The following is a 20,087-nucleotide window of genomic DNA, read 5'->3' as shown; positions in this document are numbered from 1 at the left end:
ACTTTGCACGAAGAGCCGGAATAATAGTGAGGAATATTTCAGCACGTGCACGGTAAGAACGATTTTGCTAAAGTATCTACACATTTAGCTGGATACAGATCTGAAAATAATTTTGTTACATCATCGAAATAATTATGACAGATGTTCAAGTGTGATGAGTAATGCTGCAAAGATTTTGATATTCTAGCAATCAGTTGGAGAGTCCAACATAATTATTTTGATGGCCTAACAAAATTATTTTCAGATCTGTATTCAACTAAATTTTTAGAAACTTTAGCAAATCCTCTTCTTTCCGGTGCATAAACTAAAATTACATAATATATAAAATTAATTTTTTTACTAACAATAAAATCTTTTCTACAGAAAGACTCAAATAATACACAACTTATATTAACTATAACGCAGATCTTGTAATGAAATACTCTTTGATAATAAGCTTGGATAAATATTAACTTGCAATATCTGTCCATCTTTTAAAAAGTTATTTTATTATTCGCTCATAAATATATTTAAATTCTTTATTATAATAAAAATATCGTGATTTTTTTTCATTCTCTTCAAGAAAAATACTTTTATCTTAATTATTCCATCTTATTATACGATCATTCATTTAAATCTAAATAATCCATATTCATTTACACTAGGAGTATTGTTTGTACACACTGTATGTTTCTGATAAGTTCTGAATTCTAATTGCAAATGTTATCGTCTATACAATGTATATATGTATAGGTATATATAAAGTATAAAAGTACTTGACTCTGATATAGCTTGGCCTTTCGTGATAATTGTACTAGTTTACCAGGTATCTGATTTAGATTATAAAAGTTGATTAAATTTTAATTTTTCGTTTTTTCGCAATGTCAATATACTGATTCTCGTGAAAGTTTATTCGATGAAATCCGAGTCACGCTATTATTTTTGATGGAAACATTCTATTTAACTTTAAAAACCATGAAAGACCTTTTCATAAATGTATCGATGATAACCAATTTCAACCAAAATTATATTTAACGCGATAATAGTTTATTTTAGTATATTTAAGATATCTAATAAAATATAAGATATATTTATTTGTGTTCAATCTGCTAAAAGGAAGAATATCTCATTAATGTATGAAACGTATTCGCAGAGATATTTAATTAAATTTAATATATTTTACGTGTCGCATTACACATCAGAGGAAATTAATTTTTCGTATTTGTACGTGGCGTATTATAAACGGTTCTCCGTGATCCGAATTAACGCATCGGTTTTCGCTCGCACTTCATGCTTTCAAAATGTCATATCGCTATAGAGAACAAAATTTTCGACATTATTCCAAGCATAAATAAATGCATTCAGATTTATTTGTGTGTTCATAAAAGCCGCGTATCATCGTAACGTATCGATTTACTAAAAATTCATTAAGTCGCAGATAATAATGCGATTATAAAATTGGGCAAAATATAATACATTAGTATGATACATTGATTTTATTGTTTTATCGTATAGTAATCCACTGCGTAACATTTGTATATTTAAATATAAAAATTTTATCAAAATGCAAAGTTTCAACACCTGTGCAATTCGTTTATCTCTCACACAAGGGTGTTATGAATTTTAAATCTCTCTACTTTAGATACAATCATAAAATTGATGAAACATTTAGATCTACATTTTATCGTAATTATATAAAAAAATCAATTATTTCACAAAGTTCGTGTGTGATATATAATTTCTTCGATGCGCATAGAGAGAGAGAGAGAGAGAGAGAGAGAGAGAGAGAGAGAGAGAGAGAGAGTGTCTGAATCTCGCAAAGATCGCATTGTACAACGAGTGTGCGAAACAATGTTCAGTACGAATGTACGAAACAGCATAATTTCTTCCGTCGGGTGGAAATTTCGACAAGACGACTGTGAGAGTCGAGAATGCCTGCGGTAACAGTTAGACACCGGATAGATACGAAACCGAAGAGCCACTGCAGGGCAGTTCCTGTCGACTCGGTCAAAGTACGAGAGTTTGTATAAAGCCCGCAGGCAAAGCGGATCCGTTTACAGGCGCTAATTGTAATTTTAAAGCGATCGAATCCAACGATGTACGATGCGGTCGCCCCGAAGAGAGCATTGCGGTTGCGAGCTTATACGAGAGTGGTTGTTGTGTGGCCGATTAATTAACAATAACGGATTAATATCGATGGGCAGTGACAATATTAGAGTTATTTTCCAAAACGTTCTCGACATCATATTTTAAAAAAATATTAAAAACCCCGTTAAAAAATTCGAAATATTCTTTTACAACTTTTCTAAAAATTCTTCCCCCCCCCCTCTCCTATTAAGGTAGCCATCTCCCTCCCATCAACATAAAATTAATTTTAAAATATTTCAAAATTAAGTGTTAATTTGGTGCTAAAATCTGAAATTAGGTTCTCGAACCGTTTGGTAGAAAATTTAAAAGAACTAGGTGAGGCTGACATAACATTCAGGTAGCCCCCTCCAACAAAAAGAATATTTATTATATAAATGAATAAACAAATACAGTAGATCTACAGGTGCTTCATAAGAAATAATGAAAATAAATCAAAAATATATTTATTACAGAACTTAGAAGACGGCCCGCGATTGGTTTACAAGAGAGAAGAGTATCATAAAAAATTAGACTTCCAAGTTCTGTAATATATATTTTCTTCTTTGCATAGATAATTTTTTAACTGAGGACAAAAATTAATAAATTAAATTTCTTCCCAGACAGCACACAATATTTCTGATAAATATTTGTTATTATTTACATTTCATATATTATAAAATATTTTATGAATATTTTATATACTCAAAGGAAAGAAATCATAAAATCTTTATCCAAAATGTTATTAAAATATAGACTACATATTTTACATTTATGGTAAGTAAAAAGATTTATAAAATATTTATATTTTATATCTATTTTGTAAATATTTTTATACGATATTCATGATAAATCTTTATAAGCTGTTCAATCTAAGAATTTTAAGATCAAAATGTTTGTGAAATAATTTCGTAAATATTTATAAAATATTCAAATAAATTTCATAAATATGATATTTTGTAAATTTTTTATATTTTATATTGTGTGCCGTCTGGATTACTCCAATCCTATTACGATAACATAGAGTTTAGATTTATCGTGTTGATAAACAGAGAATGAATAACAAACTCAGATACGTAGGAAACAATGAAATAAGTCGTAAATCTCACCAATGAGTTTCTTCGCCGTCGCCTGATGCCAACCTGGCCACCTCCTCCTCTCCTTTCTTCTCGTCCCACCACCGTTGCACATCCATGGCACTCAAAACACTGGTCACTCGCGAGAATAAGGTTACGTACACTAATTACCGCAACGCGACGATGACTCGGACCTCCGCACGATACCGATATCACTGACATGCGACGCGACGAAACAATAACGGTGGAATGTGCGAATTGTGCGTAACCACGACTCTTTCGCAGCCGCAAAATCGGTCTGAACGATGCGACGGTCGACAGACGATGAAAACTTTCCGAAGATCGCGCAAATAAGTAACTTACGTTCCAACTATCGCAAGGACCCTTACGAGCTAAGACGAGAGGCGTCCACCCGTTGGAACGGTGATGTCCTGAGGTTGCGCCATAACCTTACCGACTGCTCGCGCGTAAACTAATTACCGCACCCGGCACTTCGCACGACACCGATATTACTGGCACGCGACGCGACGAAACAATAACGCGGAATGTGCGGATTGTGCGTAACCACAACTCTTTCAGAACTCGCAATCTCGCAAAGTCGAGAGCCGTCTGTCCGTCGGAATGCAATATCCTTCTGAGGTTGCGCCATAACCTTGCCGACTGTTCGCGCGTAACTGCCGCAACGCGACGATCACCGGGCACTCCGTACGACACCGATATCACTGGCACGCGAGGCGACGAAAGAATAATGCGATATGTGCGTAGCCATAACTCTTGCACTCTTGGCAGCCGCGAAGTACACCACGAAATCGGTCTGAACAATGCGACGGACGGAAGATGAACGACGAGCTGCAGAGCAACGAAAACTTTTTGGAGGGACGCGCACATAATTTTATGCGCCACCTGTCGCGGAATAACCCTACCATCAATAATCGATTATCGATTACGATTGTCGATCGTCCTAAGACGCAGTCATTTTTATGTACAAGTGTTCCGCGATAGGTGGCGCATAAAATTATCTGCTTGTTCCTCCAAAAAGTTTCCATTGTTCTGTTAGAGCTCGTCGTTCGTCATCCGTCGCATCGCGTCGTTCAGGCTGATTTCGCGGCTGGGGAGGAGCGGCTACGCACAATACGCACATACCGTGTTATTCTTTCGTCGCCACTGCCAGTGATATCGGTGGTCGTGCGCCCGGTGATAGGTGGCATGTGTAACTGTGTAATTATCTGCGTGATCTCCGAAAAGTTTCCGTCGCTCCGGAGCCCGACGGTCGTCGTGTCGTTCAAGCTGATTTCGCGGTTGCTGAAAAAGTTGCGGCTGCGTACAATCCGCACATTCCGCGTTATTGTTTCGTTGCGTCGCGTGCCAGTGATACTGCGGTGTAGTGCGAAGTGCCGGGTGAACGTCGCGTTGCGGTAATTAGTCTACGCGGTAAGGGTAAGGTTATGGCGCAACCTCAGAACATCGCGTTCCGACGGGCGGACGCTTCTCGACTTTGCGAGACTGCGAGTAGAACCGAAAGAGTTGTGGCTACGCACAATCTGCATATTTCGTATCATTCTTTCGTCGCGTAGCGTGCTAGTGATATCGCGGTGTCGCGCGAAGTGCCGGGTCTGCCGGGTGATCGTCGCGTTATGGTGTTTACTCGCGAGCGGTCGGTAAGGTTATGACGCATCCACAGAAAAACATCGCGTACCAACGGGCAGACGCCTCTCGCCTTAGCCTGTAAGGGTCGTTGTGATATTGATAGTTGTCGAAAATATCTGCGTGATCTTCCGAAAGTGTGACTACGCACCGCACATTCCGCCGTCATTGTTTCGTCGCGTCGTGTGCACACTCCTAAAATCTATCGCGTACGCTCGCGTCTTAGAACAATCGATAATCGTAACAGATAATCGTAATCGATTATCGATGAAAGGGGTAGCCTGCGACAGGTGGCGTATAAAGTTATTTGCGCCTTCAAAAAATTTCCGTTGCTCTGGAGCGACTGGAGCTCGTCGTCGTCCGTCGTGTCGTTCATCAGGCCGATTTCGCGGCATTTCACGGTTGCCAAAAGAGTTGATTATAGCTACGCACATACCGCGTTACTCTTTCGTCGCCTCGCGTGCCACTGGCAGTGATATCGGTGCCGTGCGGAGTGCCGGGTGATCGTCGTGTTGCGGTAATTAGTCTACGCGCGAGCGGTCGACAAGGTTATGGCGCAACCTCAGAAAAACATCGCGTCCCGACTGGCGAACGCTTCTCGTCTTAGCTCGTAAAAGCGTCGTTGCGATAGCTGGAATGTGAATACATTGTTTGCGCGACCTTCGAAAAGTTTACGTCGCTCTGAAGCTTCCGTCGTTCGTCGGCAATCGCGTCGTTCAGGCCAATTTCGCGGCTACCGAAAGAGTTGTAGCTACGCACAATCCGCACATTCGGCGTTATTGTTTCGTCGACGTCGCGCGAAGTGCCGGGTGATTGTTGCGTTGCAGTAATTAATGTACGCGCGAATGTTAACCTTACTTTTGCGAGTGATCAGTGTTTTAGTGAGTGCCACGGATGTACAACGGCAGTGAGACGAGAGGAGGAGGCGGCCAGGATGGCATCAGGTGACGGCGGAGCAACCCTTGGGTGAGATATTTGACTTATTTTATTTTCTCGATGTTTCCTACGTATCTGAGTTTGTTGTTCACTCTTTGTTTATCACCACGGTAAATGTAAATCTCCACGTCATTGTAATAGGATTGAAGTAATCCAGATAATATAAAATATAAAAGATTTACAAAATATAATATTTATGATAATTATTTGAACATTTTATAAATATTTGCGAAATTATTTTACAAACATTTAAACCTTAGTTTATAAAGATTTATCATAAACATCGTAAAAATATTTATAAAATGTGTATAAAATATTATAAATATTTTATAAATCTTTTTACTTATCATAAATGTAAAATATGCAGTCCATATTTTATTAACATTTTGGGTAAAGATTTTAATGATTTTTTTTTCTGTGTACATAAAATATTTATAAAATATTTTATAATAAATGTAAATAATAATAAATATTTATCAGAAATATTGTGTGCTGTCTGGAAAGAATAGTTAATTTTTTAACTTTTTTTCTAAATTAAAAAATTATCTATGCAGAAAACAGTTGAAAGAAAAAATACATTTTTATAAAAAATATTTCTTTGTTCTATCGATCAGGTTTAATTTACAAATAAAATATTAAATCTGATAATTTTATTATAATTGTTTTGAATAATTTATCTTAAAAAAATTACGACTTTTTTAAGTTAATATAAATAAAACAAAATTATTTTGGACGCTAATTATAATTGGGATTTATATGTACTTTACAGATTAATGTAGCTGTGTTACAACTCCGCTGTTGCGCATCGGTCTGGTGAGTTATGAAATTTCTTTACAGTTGAAACATTGCGACGCTTGTGTTATTCCGTATCAGCGATAAAAAAGTTAAACAAAAATGGAGAGACAGAGCTGAAATTTTACGCACGCATTGTAAAAATAAGCATCATTTGCCACTTCTAGCTAGTCCTCCCACCAGCGTAAAATTAATTTTAAAATATCTATATCTTAAGTATCTGCGCTAAAATTTCTATGTAATATAGAAATCAATGCTACGTTAAAATCTAATCGGAATTACAGATACCACAGTGAAAATGAATAATGAAAGAAATAAAAAATGAATAATGCTCCTCTCGTGAGATCATATGGAATGCAAATCTTCCAATTACACTAACTAGAATATCTTTTAGTGCTACTTTCTCTCATTCGTCTATATTTTCTACAAATTTTTAGTATCTTTATCGTCGCGTTAATTCGATTTTAGATATCTCAGTCTGCGTTTTCACATTTCACGGCGAAAAGTTTTCATGGCGCGATACGCACGATTATCATAGCTATAATAAACTTTCCGAGTGCAAACACGAGAGAGGCATTTGCAGCCTCTTATATTTCGAGGCGCGAAATGCGTGGTCGGCACTTTCGCAGGCTTTAGTCGCCAACATAACGTAGCGGCAGAGCTATGATACAAGATGGTCGTCATCTAACAAAACGTAAGTTCTCTAGCGCAGCTCTAGTTTGTAAGTCATATCGTTCGCAGCAGGGCGTTGCGATGGGATGTCAACGGTAGTCAACGTGGGCAACGACATGATGTACGTACGTACTCCGCGAGCGTACGCGGCGTTCATGCAAATAGCGAGACAAACAACAGTCACCGCAAGTTTCGCGGGAAACCACCGCAAGATATTCCCCACCTTCGAAACTCGACAGCCATCGGATAATTCTAAGTTACAGTTTTATCCTCCTCTCTCCCAAATTGCGGTACTCGTAATTTGTATAAATTAGTCGATTTATTTAAAGAACTGTAAAATAAAATTACATAAATTTATTTCATCTGTGAAAAAAAATTTTTAAACACGTCTCTGTCTCTGAAAGACAATTTTCGGGAAATTGCAACAAAATGTAAGACATTTTTAGAAAGTATTTTCTACAAGAATACTTTCAATTTTTACATTAAAATAGAAGTGGTTTTATTTATTTAGATATTTATATAGAGATACCTGGAAGAACGGTTTTGTAAAGTGTTTAAAAATTTAGCTGAATACAGATCTGAAAATAATTTTGTTGAGCCATCAAAATAATTGTGTAAGATAGTAAAATTAGTTGCTAGAATGCCAAAACATTTTGCAGCCTTGTTCACCATAGTTGAACATTCTTATATAATTATGTTGATAATTATATTGCCCAGCAGTTATTTTCTTCAGATCTGTATGCAGCTAAATTTTTAGACACTTGAGCAAACTTGTTCTATTTCACGTAATCATCAGTATATACATTGCTTGTGCGATCAAACTATTTGAGAAACCCGATCTTGTTACTCTCGATGTATCTATCGATTTGCTCTACTCGTATAACATACTATATTCAGAGAAACATAATGCCATAATGGTAACGGCGATACATGACAATACGGTGATAACGGCATCGACTAGAGCAACTACGTTATTCTGTTTGTATTCACATTTTGTATTTCTATGAAAGCGACCAATAACAATTCGCCCGAATTAACTATTATTTGCGCACGGTGGTAATAGTGACGTGTAGAATAGGATTCCCACTGCCGTCCGACCGAAATCAGAAATACACGCTTCGTCCGTTTACTATTCTGCCCAAGATGGTTATAGTCATATTGCCCATTGTCGTGCTTAGCTCTTGCAAAGGGCGGTTACCGCTAAACACGTACACAGGCTTTTAGCATCGTGTGCCCGTACGTATCGGCGTGTGTGAATCCACCGCGCCGGAATCGTGGAAATCAGATAACTGTTGCAGTTTCGTGAATTTGTCCCAAGACTGCTCTACCAAGCTTCGATATTCCTGTTTCCTTTACAATTTCACTTTTGAAACTTTCGACTAGAAATTGCAATTTGCCGCGAGGACTCGTCCATGAAATAATAATTGGTTAATTTGCGGAGGATGATTACATGAAAAATACGAATTACGAAATTGGATATTTTATTAAAAACGTAATACGTTACATTACGCAATATTATATGAATAAGCAGAATGCAATAATAAGCTATATTATGGAGTACATCGATCGACTTAATAATGATGATAACAATCCTAATGATTAATGCTACAGAGAATATATTTTAAAAGAAGAGTTTGTCCGCGCGTATTATTGAAATTAATTTGATAAAAATTTTTTTTCTATATTCGAGAAATATTCAAAATCCTATTAATTTATCGAATTTTACAAAAAGGGCGAAAATGATACATGTATCCATGTATCAAAATACTCTTAACGTTATTTTAATTCTGTACGTTTGTTCACGGTAGTAACTGTCCGCGAGAGACAAATGCACATCGTCGTGTAGATCCAGAATAGGGCTGCGGATTTCACCGGATCCTTGCTTCCGGAGAACCGTTTGCTCCCACTTCGCCCATCTCTTGGCAATTCTTGCGGTTCTTGCCGTGTATGCGTGCATCCGCGTATTGCACGCGCCGCAACTTCCGCCATGAAGAGGCGGAGAAGGAGAACGCAACAGCGGCACGTTGCCGCGGATATATCTACGAGCAATTTCGCTACAAGTGCAGGGACGCTTCACTGTTTTCCTCGTCGGCTGGCCACGCTCGTGACGCTACTCGCATTCACCCGTCGTCTAATATCACCACCTAATATTCTAATGCCGGCTCTTGTGAGCAGCGTTGCGAAGTAGCACGACGGTGTCACTGGGTTGCATTATTACGGTAGGGAAAGTGCCTTTTTTCCTACGATCTCAGGGTTTCGAGTTTTTTAAGAGAATGAGAATAGCGTAAAAGATAGATTTAAAGTACATTTTATTATTGCATTTGACGAATGTATCAAAAATTGATTCTTTTTGATAAAAATTTAACACGAGAAAATTTCTTCCATTATCAATACTAAATATTATACAGTTACGCTTTTATTATATTATTGCCAATTATAACAGAGAACGTTTCTCTGATTCATTCTTGTAAATGTGTTTTTCTTATGTTTTTGTTGAGAAATAATTTCTTGTTCAATTATATTGCAATTTTAATTTACATAAGGAAAAGCTTCAAAATATACTCAAAATGACATTTTAACAGTTTAAATAATAACAAATAATTGTGAACACATTTGAAAAAAACTTTATGTATTAGTATTAGATTAATTTTTGGAGATTTGATAGACGCCATGAACTGAGCAGTTCGTGTATAAGGTAGATGAAAGATCCGCAATGAAAAAAAGAGAGAAGAACTCAGGAATGCGAAGGGATCCGCAAAGGAATCTTTCGCGAGGGGATTACGATGGGGGGGAGGGGCGCCCTTTGCGATGTTAAATGTAATTTCGTCTGACAGCTTGTTGAGGGTGACTCGTTTTTCCGACATCGAGGGGAAATTGTGGATAACGAAGAAAACGTCGGTGTCACTGCTGTCGCCCGGAAGTTGTGGAATTTCGTTGTGCCCTCTTTAAAAATGACAGAATAGCCTGCATGTTGGTCACGTGTATTCGTGAAAAAGGATTTCTCCTCCATGAATTCTTCATCGATTCCTTTCTCCCCCGTTCGTAAATACACTTCCTTTAGAAATGCTGTCACGATGACGGTAGTCAGATAAAATGGACAAATGGTGAATTGCGGGTTTCAAAATAATTTGTTTGGTAATAAAATAAAAATTAATAAGCGACATGAGAATGCTAATTATTTGCATAATACGAAAATATAAGATAATGAAATAAAATTAATTTTAGAGCGCGGTACAATAGGTGTTAATGAGTGAATAAATGGCAACGAACACAACTCGTCAGGTTCATGACGCAAAAATATATATACGTGTTGTAACATCACGCAGAATGCAAATCTTATTCCCAGTGCAATACATATATTTCAAACGCGTAAACAATATGTAAAAATAAAGATTACTTTATATGTCAAACTTAGTTTGAATTCGAGACACGCGTGTGTGCGAAACTATTTTTCAATTTCCAAAACATTTATACTCTATTATTCCAATCTGTTCTTCGTAAAAGAAAAAAACTATTTTTCTGTGGCTTGTGGTTGACTTGACAACAACGTTGCAAGCAAGAAAATAAGTTGTAAAGAAAAATAAATATCGTCAGCATACTCGGTCAAAGATAATGGAAGTTTGCGCAAACAATAAATTCACGAACGTTTCTCTTTCGTGAGAGCAAAAATGTATATGTTCGTAAAGGGCAAACAGACCCTATTGTCAAACAAAGCGAGGGAGGATTCAGTTCGAAGGATAAAAAGAAGTACGAGTTAGATCGCGACGACGATGAGGAACGTCGTGGAATTTACACGCGTACGTCGCAGGAAGTGGTTTCTGCATGCGCTGCCATATGTAACGCGCTCCGATTTGCATAACGGAGCTTGCCGGAGGTTACTATACTTTAACAACGGCTCTTGTGCGGAACAGCACTTCGAGATTCGGTTCAAAGTGTACCGAGGATATGCAGATCGTTCTACCGCGCGCCTTTGTTACCTTCTTCGCAATATCATTGCTAATGAAGTTTGCATTAGATTATAACGATAGTATCAAAAAGACAATTTATCACCGTTTAACTGCAACGATTTTCTCCCAGGTGGAAATCTTTTCATACGAAACGAAAGACATTAAAGTGCATCATTTAAGCATTTGTTAAGAAATCTATTATTAAAATAAAAATAAAAATTTTTGGAAAATCACATATGAAAAGTTTCACTAGTTTTTGTTTTCATTAAAATTTTCATGCAAGATGCCTTCGATTTTTTATAAAAATCAAAGATTAGTATTTTGAATTGATTTTTTAAAATTCATTTTTGCACATTCAAATTTTCATTTGTAATAATAAAAAAAATTTAACAGATTGATACAATTATAAACTTTGTTATATGATACCATACACTTCTAATCTTGATTTTATTATGGATGTATACGCGTTGTATCACACGTGGTTAGGTGAATGAGTCAGAAAGTCGAAATAATGACTTCGGAACGAAGCATGGGGTACAATTCAATTTTCACGTATCGACGCGTGGCGTTCGTGCAAAATTTTGCGAGCTGCTCTCATTTAATTTCAGCCACAGAGAACACGCGCTGTAATTAGGCAGCAGTCGAGCCGGCACCGCGAGCGGAAGAAAGGAGGAGGGAAAGGAAGGGAAGGGAAGAGGGCCTGCGTGAAGGTTCGTTTGCGCCTCACGAGCGGCAGCGACTACGAGATCCCATCTTCTAACGACGCTCCCTCGCCCCCGCGATGCGTGACCGGGGTCAGGATGGCACCGTTAGAAACCGTTTCCACGAGTGCTCACCCACTCGTGGAGAACACGTACCGTCGCGAAAATAAGCTCCCGAGTTATAAGTACCGTGGGACGTCGCGCCTATGGAGCTTCGTGCTTCTTTGCTTCGTTGGTGCGACGCGACACGGTGCACGATAATATTTAACGGCCGTCGAAAGTTTTCATTTGCCGATACTGCCCATTTTCATCACGTAATATCGTTTTGTAACCGAAGAGCATAAATTGTCCTGTATTTTTGCACAGCGATGTGTTGTAAGAAAAAAGTGTGGGGATTATAAAAAGTTAGCAGTGAAAAATTGTACTTAATTATTTATTAGCATGATTATAAGTTTTTGCTCATAGGATGGTATTTATTAAATAAGAGATCTGTTAATTGTATAAAAGTATTGATACGGAAAAGGTATTAAACGATATTGTTAAACAATATATTGAGAGAGAAACAACAGAGAAAAATATTTCTTTATTTATTATTCAGTATTTCTATTTGTTTGGCTTACATTTACTTCACACAAATAATATATCTTTACATAAAACACTATTTTGAATACAATTTTTTTAGTTTTGTTGCATTAAATGTTTGGCAGAAAGAAACACAATTATTTAAAACAATATTGTTTAATAAAATAACATTGTTTTTGATTACGTTAAATATTATTTAGTGAAATAAAACTTTTTTTTTACATAAAATGATATAAAATATGTTTGAAAAGCGAGTGTTACTTTTTATAATTAATTTATTAAAATAATTATTATTGTACAATCTCGCTTTTCGATGTACAGATTAATAAAGTATTAAAAAGTAAATATATTTTATTTCAATAAATAAATTGTAATTAAATTATTTAATGAAGACAATTTATTTGTTTTGTTATTTGTTTTATAATTAAATTATTTAAGTGGAACAATGAATTTCTTTATTTAAATAACACAATGCTATCATTAAAACAGAGAAATTGTTTGAATTTTATAACGAAGTTGCACAAGTAAAGGAATTTAATTTTTTTTAAACAAATATTTATTTTTAGATATGAATACGTATTATTTGGAAAGTCAAACAATTGCAATTTTAATTTAAATAATTTGGTTGAACTATTTCAATGTATACATTTTTTCGAATTCATCAAAAATTGTTAAATCTAAAGAAGCATTTCTCTCTGTGTATATTGTAATGACATGTGTTGAAAATTAAAGTTGCATAATAAATATTCAAACGGTAACGATTTGGAACTGTACTAATCTCTCGTTAGTGCGGATTATGGCATTGCTGTGTCCTGTTTAAAGCGCTTCGATCTGTCGACATGTCACATAGTCATACAAACTATTCAGAATAAATTTATCTAATTGGCACGATATTCTGTCATCACGATTTATTAAACGTTTATATTGAAACGATATTGATTAGTAAGAGATATCAATAATGTGAGCTTAATCTAATTTTCGATAAGAAAAAAAAATATAATTGGAATTAACACCGCGTTTTCAAGTGCATCGGAATTAAATGATCGTGAATTAATTGCAATAACAGACATTTCTGATTTTTACACAATCGAACCTTTTTTATTATAATATAATACAGTTTAATATGGCGCAATAAAAACAAATAATTTATTTTAATAATTATTTTTGCACAACTAAAGTTCCACTGATAATATATAAATATTAAAAAATAGATTTAACGAAAATATCACGAGTGTTTAAAATCGAATAAAAAGAATTTTTAGGGCTTTATGATATATCTCGGAATCGGTATGTGAGATGCAAAGGTACAGTGATATATTGCAAGGAAACGTGCCGGCAGGCAGACGGACGTTGCAAATTATTTATGACATTCACGAAAACGCGCTGTCAATTTATATCGAAATGTCACAATTGGAATTGACATTATCGCGACACAGTTAAAAAAATATCGGTCCCACGTGCGAGCCACAAGAGAATCAAAAATAGAGCGACCATGAATGGTGAGCCAAAGAATTACCGTTATCACGTTCGTGTCATGTGTCACGATCAATTTATTTCCTTTATTTCGATATTTTTTACATTTTATTTTATTTGAATGTCAATTTCAATTATACTTTTACTTAATATTTTTGCCTTTTGTTAATTTTACGAAAAATTTTAGATTACTCTAACCGATGAAAGTTCTTCGGGAAATTCGCTAACTCGTTAAATAAAAAGTGCTGTGCGAATACAGCTCGGTTTTTCCTCGTTACAATTTACTCGATTATCCTCGCGAGATCGATTAATTTTCCTGTATTTCAGTTGTCGCAGAAGTCGTCTCGCGTAGAGTTGATGGCAAGTCGAGTCGATGTTATTCTACAGTCTCGATCGATCGGCGCGCGGTTGTCCGGTCTCTCCGCTCCGCCGACAAAGAAAAACATTCGCGGGATATGATAGCGCAATGTCCGTTCGTTCGTCCGCTCGTTATTCGAGCCGACGAGCCAGAGAGCGAGCTGATAATAATAAGGTGCTTTCATAATTGCCGATGTAATTAGAGGGAAAAAAGGCGGAGGTGGAGCGCGCAATGCACTTCCTTCGCAGTCGGTGACGGCTCCGCTCTGGTCGCGCCTAAGTGCGCGCGCGTTTATTGTTACAACTGCACCGAGAAAAGAATCGCATCCTCGGAAACACGAGGATACGATTGCGTCAGCAAAACGTTAATTCTTTGCGGACAAATTGATGTAGCTTCGCGGAACGATATGTTTTATTTCTGTCTTTGTTTTAAGCGTAGAGAAAGAGTCACTTTTTTTGGTCACAGTGGATTTTGGTGTTTAATAATTTTTGTGTGAATTTCCAACACATATAGAAAAAATTAGTATCAAATGAACATATATAAATAAGAGTTTGAAAAAATTTATAATCTTAAACAGATATTATTCGAAGAAATTTTGTTTCTGTGCAAATTAAAGTCGTCGTATTCAAATTGATGAAAGGATGTGTTTTAATATAAAGACTATATAAACGATTGAGTTAAAGGGAAATCTTCAATACACTAATTTATTGTATTGTCTGGTAAAATATGTATTTTATCATTTGAGATGTTTGCCTTTTATTTTTACACTTAGATTAGATAGTGTACAATTTTAATTTACATCACTGCGCACTAGTGCGGTCCAATCGAATTTACTATTAATATTTATATGTTGTATTTATCTTTATTTTAATATTATTATTCAAACAGGAGGGTGGCATTCGCTTCTTTTGTGAAGGCACTTTCCTGAGTACAGGCGAATAACGGCAAATATATTAACCGGCTAAATCCGTACGCGACCTGCTTTTGCCACGAACGGGCAAATCTACGAAACGGGCAAACAAATAAATTATACAGCCCTATGATAGTTGCGCGTAGAGAAGGAGAGACTGAAACGCCGTCGGCGCGCATCGCAATTATTTACAGTACCTTATAGTACGCGGAGTTCGTCCGCTTAATTTAATCTTATTTAATTTCTAGAGACGCGCGACTCTTCGTTGTGTTATATCAGCGGTACCCTCTTGTGCGAGCTTCACGATACGATTTATGGTCGTTGCTCTCGCAAAACTTTGCTCTGAATAAACGTTTCTACGCGAGTCTCCGCTTTGTGGTTTGTCCCGTGTGTAATATTCGCTATTTCCATAAAGCATAATTAGGGAACTGCGACTTTTTCAATTTTTTTCCGTAAAATTTTATCGCTCCAGCAAAAAAATTCAGAACGCAATTCCGATTCGTGAGAAACACTGATAAAGAACGTGGGCCGTAAAGGAAGCAGCTCTCGAGAATCGAGCGAAGGGGAATACAATTAGGAGAAACGTAATGATAGACTCTGTCAATGCGCAATTTCGAATACAATAAATTACTATAAGGCGCATATAAAGTCTTCATTATTGCGCACGCGTTGCACTTTAACCATCTCCGTATACGTACGAAAGCCATTGCCGACAACGGACGTTAATCGTTTTCTCTTTCCCGTCGTAACTTGAATTATCACGGATGATATATCGCGCGAATAATTCAGCCATAATTTCAGAAATAAGATCGCGCGATAGATAGCGATGGAATTCAGAACGCGACGTTAGTTCGTGAGAATGTTGATAAAGGGCATGGAGAGCGAACCGCTCCCAAGAAGGGAGAGAAATTAGGAGAAACGTAATGAGCCTCAATGCGCAATTCCGAACATAATGGATTATTCTACTGTGAGTTCGTGAGAAATAAGGTCTTCGTTATTGCTGTACTTAAAGCGGAATCTCTGATTCCGGCTTCCGGTGACAATTTTCAAAGAAACGTAACTCCGCGGGGAGTAACACATTCAGAAATATTATTATATATATATATATATAACTTTACGTTAAAAAAATGTTTTTTTAAATTATTAGTGACGCTATGCGAATAATCTGACCACAATTTTAAAAAATGGGATCGTGCACGATCGAGAAATTCAGAGCGAGAAGCGGTTATCGGAGAAATACGGGAGAGAGGAAAGTAGTATTTGCCACTGCTTCCGGCACAGGAAAGGTGCGAAAGATGGCGAAAACGGGTGAGTAAAAGAGGATGGAGTGGGACGAGGGAGAAACTCGATGCGCGGATGGAGGCGGGATCGAAAAAGGGAAGAGGCCAAAGCGGTCGGATGAAAATTTAATTTCGCCGATCCTGGGGAAGACCGGTGGGGCACACTACGGCGGCATTACGGCACTCTCTTGCTCCCTCGTCCTCTTCCCTTCCTCCCTTCCTTCCCCTTCCCTCATCCTCTTTCCCTCTTTTGCCACGCCGGTAACACACTGACGGCCACGATTTACGAGATTACAGTAACGAGAACACGGTAATATTACGGGGCGATGACGAAATTACCGGTCGTTCGCCCGCTTATCGCCTGAAAACTCGTGCGAGCGGAAAGGACGAAAATAAAATTTGCGAGCGTCCACGTGATTGACTCTATCTCTACCCGTGTATTCTCAGATCGGCCGCCGACAAATGAAATTGCGTGATGACGAAATTTACAAGAAATTTTAACAGTTAAATTTGCAGTTTTCGCGTTATTGTCGTCCCCCGTAAGTCATGGTGAGTTACGAGTGGGCATGATTATCGCGCCGCGTTGTTTCCGGTTTTGCCGCGATTCTCGTTATTAATTGCCGGCCGGATTTAATGGCTTAAGCTGCACGGCGATTCAAGTTACCGGACGATTGGATTGTAGCAAAAGGACTCTCGGTACAAACTGACCGAAATCGTGACATTGACCGAGTTATGCGCAACTCAAAGTCAAAGCGCCAAGATAGGACACAATCACTTTCATGTTTATTTCAAGAGAATTTCAAGAAATCAAAGGGGCACATACATATGGACAGGTCGAAACTATATTTAACTTTGCGAATTTCTTACGGAAAAATAAAAAGAAAGAAGTCATGTTTATTTCATTGTGTATGTGCCAGCTTGAGCTTTTCTTTGAAATTTGAAATAGAAAGTTATTGAATTATTAAAATAAATCATAAACAGATTAAATTTTCCAGTGTAATGCAAATGTGTTCATAAATAATTACAAATTATATTATATATTTAAATAAAAGTAAAGGTAAAGATATTAGATTAAAACTTTAAAATTTTTTGAAAGCTTAAAGTTTGAAAGAGGTTTTTCGTATCATTCCTTCATTATTTGATTGATTATCTGATTTTTCAAATAAGCAATTTAATTGGGATAATATAATTTTTGAGACCCGCAGAACAGCTGGGTTCTGATTTTAACTGGTTGAATTTTTATTCTAATACTGATTTAAAAAATTATCATAACATTTACCTAAAGCAAATAAGGTAGTTCGAGAGGGAAATATTGGCTTCTCGATAGAAGTTCCGTATTTACTTAGGACTGTGTAAAAAGTTACGTCCAGCGGTAGAATTTCCCGGATAAGGGCTTCTAGAGCAGTAATCGAAATGCATTTTGCACACTTATTTCAAACTGATACTCGGTCTGAACGTATGCTGAAAATGTGCCCGAAAATTTCGCAATTATTACTTTGGATGTTTACCTGGCTACGCCATAAGTCATAATGAGTTACGGACCATGAATATTGCGCTACGCCAGTCACTAGAAACGTTCACGTGTTAATCCTGTTTTTAATCACGAATATATTGAGAAGTTCAAGATGCGACTCATAATTAATATCCGTTTGTAAAATAATATTATTAGTTAATTTGACGGAAAATATTTGAGTTTTATTGACATTGGAAGAAATTTTGAGCTGAAGATAATGTACATTAGTATAAATTCCATTTTTAATGGAACAAATATTTATGTTTATATAAAAGAAGTATTGTATTATATTATTATTGTATTACTAATTCTTTATGCTTCTATAAGAAGATTTAAAGTTTTCAACTTAAATAAATCATTAACAAAATGATTTATATTAACATAAGTAATGTGACAAAATAACGCGAGAAAAATGCAAGAAGCATCTATAACCATTTGCTATCATATCGAGTTTCCATAAAAGTACAATGAACAACAGATGCATAAAGGCAAATGGTAATCTTCCATTTCTTTACGCATGATTTACGAAGTATAGCGGATATGAGATAAGTTGCATGCCAATACCCGTTCCATAATACCGATTTATTCTCGGGAATAAAGTGTCCGGACGGTGCAGGTGAATAGGAAGCGGAGATAAAGTTCGCGGTATACGAGAAATCTCATCTAGTCCGAGGACATCTCCTGAAGAGGCAACGGCGTAAAAGGTACTGATTAAAAGGCAAAAAGAATTGATAGTATTCCGTGCGGTCGGGTTAATGAAAATCGCGTTCGCCGCCGCATAACGGCGGCTAATAGCGTCAAGGTTCAACGATGCGAGGCAAGTACACATAGGTTGGTGTAAGGCTGAAAGAAGGCCGGAACATCTGCTCACCTACCGCCGCCGCGCCAGTTAAACTCGTAGCTCTCGTTTTCCGCTGCGGTCGGCCGCAACAATAATTATCGCTAATAATGCCGGGATGCTTAAACAGAGTTATAACGTAGGAAACGCCGCTATTTCAGCCGGGTACATCCGCGAGAATTTACCGATGCTTGCACGAATGCACGTACGCAATATTTGTGCTCGAATTGGAACTTTATTGACATTTCGTCCGGAATTTTCGAACGAACGTTCGAATTTTTAACCGTAAAGTTGTGTTCCTTTGAAATTGTGAGTGTTGCGATTTAGAAATTTAATATCAATGCAAAGAATTCGAATTGTATTGCAGTGAATTTATTTTCATACCAGTTGCTTTCAATTTATTAAAGACATTAAAATAAGAGTCACGAAATGATATCGAAAAAGTTTCATCGATAACGTCATATTTCAGCAAAAATCGGAAATAGCGCGGAATTTAATCTTTAACCCCTTTTATGTTTTTTTTTCTCACAACGCGTTAGGAACAGAATTCTTGGCTCTGACAGAAAAGAGAATTTTCACACAATCTGTCAATCTGTCGATCTGTTTGAAATTTGAAATCAGTTGTATTATATCGATTAATATCCTGAAAAATAGCGACATCAATCAAAATTGGGGACGTCACCTCGCGGCTCTCATCAGGGTCTCTAATTATTATCACTCTAATTTTTCAAATTATTTGAGAAACTGTCAAAATTATTCGAGTTGAGAAATGAATAATAAAACGTGTTTCAATTTTGTGTATATGCGTTTTTAATTTGTTTATAATTAATACATGGCATCCAAGTGAGATGAGTATAGACAAAAGAAAAATAAAATACAAAAAGGAGAAATATATTATCGCGAGAACGCAGACGGTCGTCCGGATCAATCGTGCGTAAAGCGTCTCTTAAAAAATACTTCCACCTGCGCGCAAACTTTCCCTTCTTCGCTCTCCACTTTTTTGATTTCTTTGCGCTGCGCGACACACCAACCTACACCCACACACACATACACTCACATACCGTTTTGCCGAGTAAAGTTCTGGCGATCTCCCCTCGCGCCAAAGCCTGTCCTCGGGGAAAGAGAGGTATTACCCAGGAACAGGAGCCAAGCTCTCTCACTACGTACTTCATTACGACTTAATTCACCTTCGCAAGAAACTCCTCGCGGACAACAGGGATCCTTCTTCCCTGTCCCCTATCTCTGTGGGCGAAAATGCACAG

General features: G+C 36.9%; 1 protein-coding gene across 2 annotated transcripts in view; it reads right to left on the bottom strand.

Annotated features, from left to right (window-relative positions):
- The window catches only part of LOC105200849 (protein rhomboid), a 388,086-nt gene that overhangs the window by 157,103 nt on the left and 210,896 nt on the right, over nucleotides 1–20,087 (bottom strand). Inside the window, exon 1 of one of the 2 annotated variants that reach the window (XM_039451175.1) lies at nucleotides 3,213–5,426. The exons of the other annotated variant lie outside the window; for it this stretch is intronic. Coding sequence (XP_039307109.1) covers nucleotides 3,213–3,401 — 189 coding nt within the window. The 5' untranslated portion in view covers nucleotides 3,402–5,426. Of the gene's footprint in view, nucleotides 1–3,212; nucleotides 5,427–20,087 lie in introns of those variants that run through there. 2 annotated transcript variants of the gene reach the window in all.

Source organism: Solenopsis invicta, chromosome 6 (genome assembly GCF_016802725.1).
Source record: "Solenopsis invicta isolate M01_SB chromosome 6, UNIL_Sinv_3.0, whole genome shotgun sequence".
Classification (NCBI taxonomy): domain Eukaryota; kingdom Metazoa; phylum Arthropoda; class Insecta; order Hymenoptera; family Formicidae; genus Solenopsis; species Solenopsis invicta.
The sequence above is the reverse complement of the archived record's forward strand: the minus strand, read 5'-3'. Positions and strand labels throughout refer to the sequence as shown.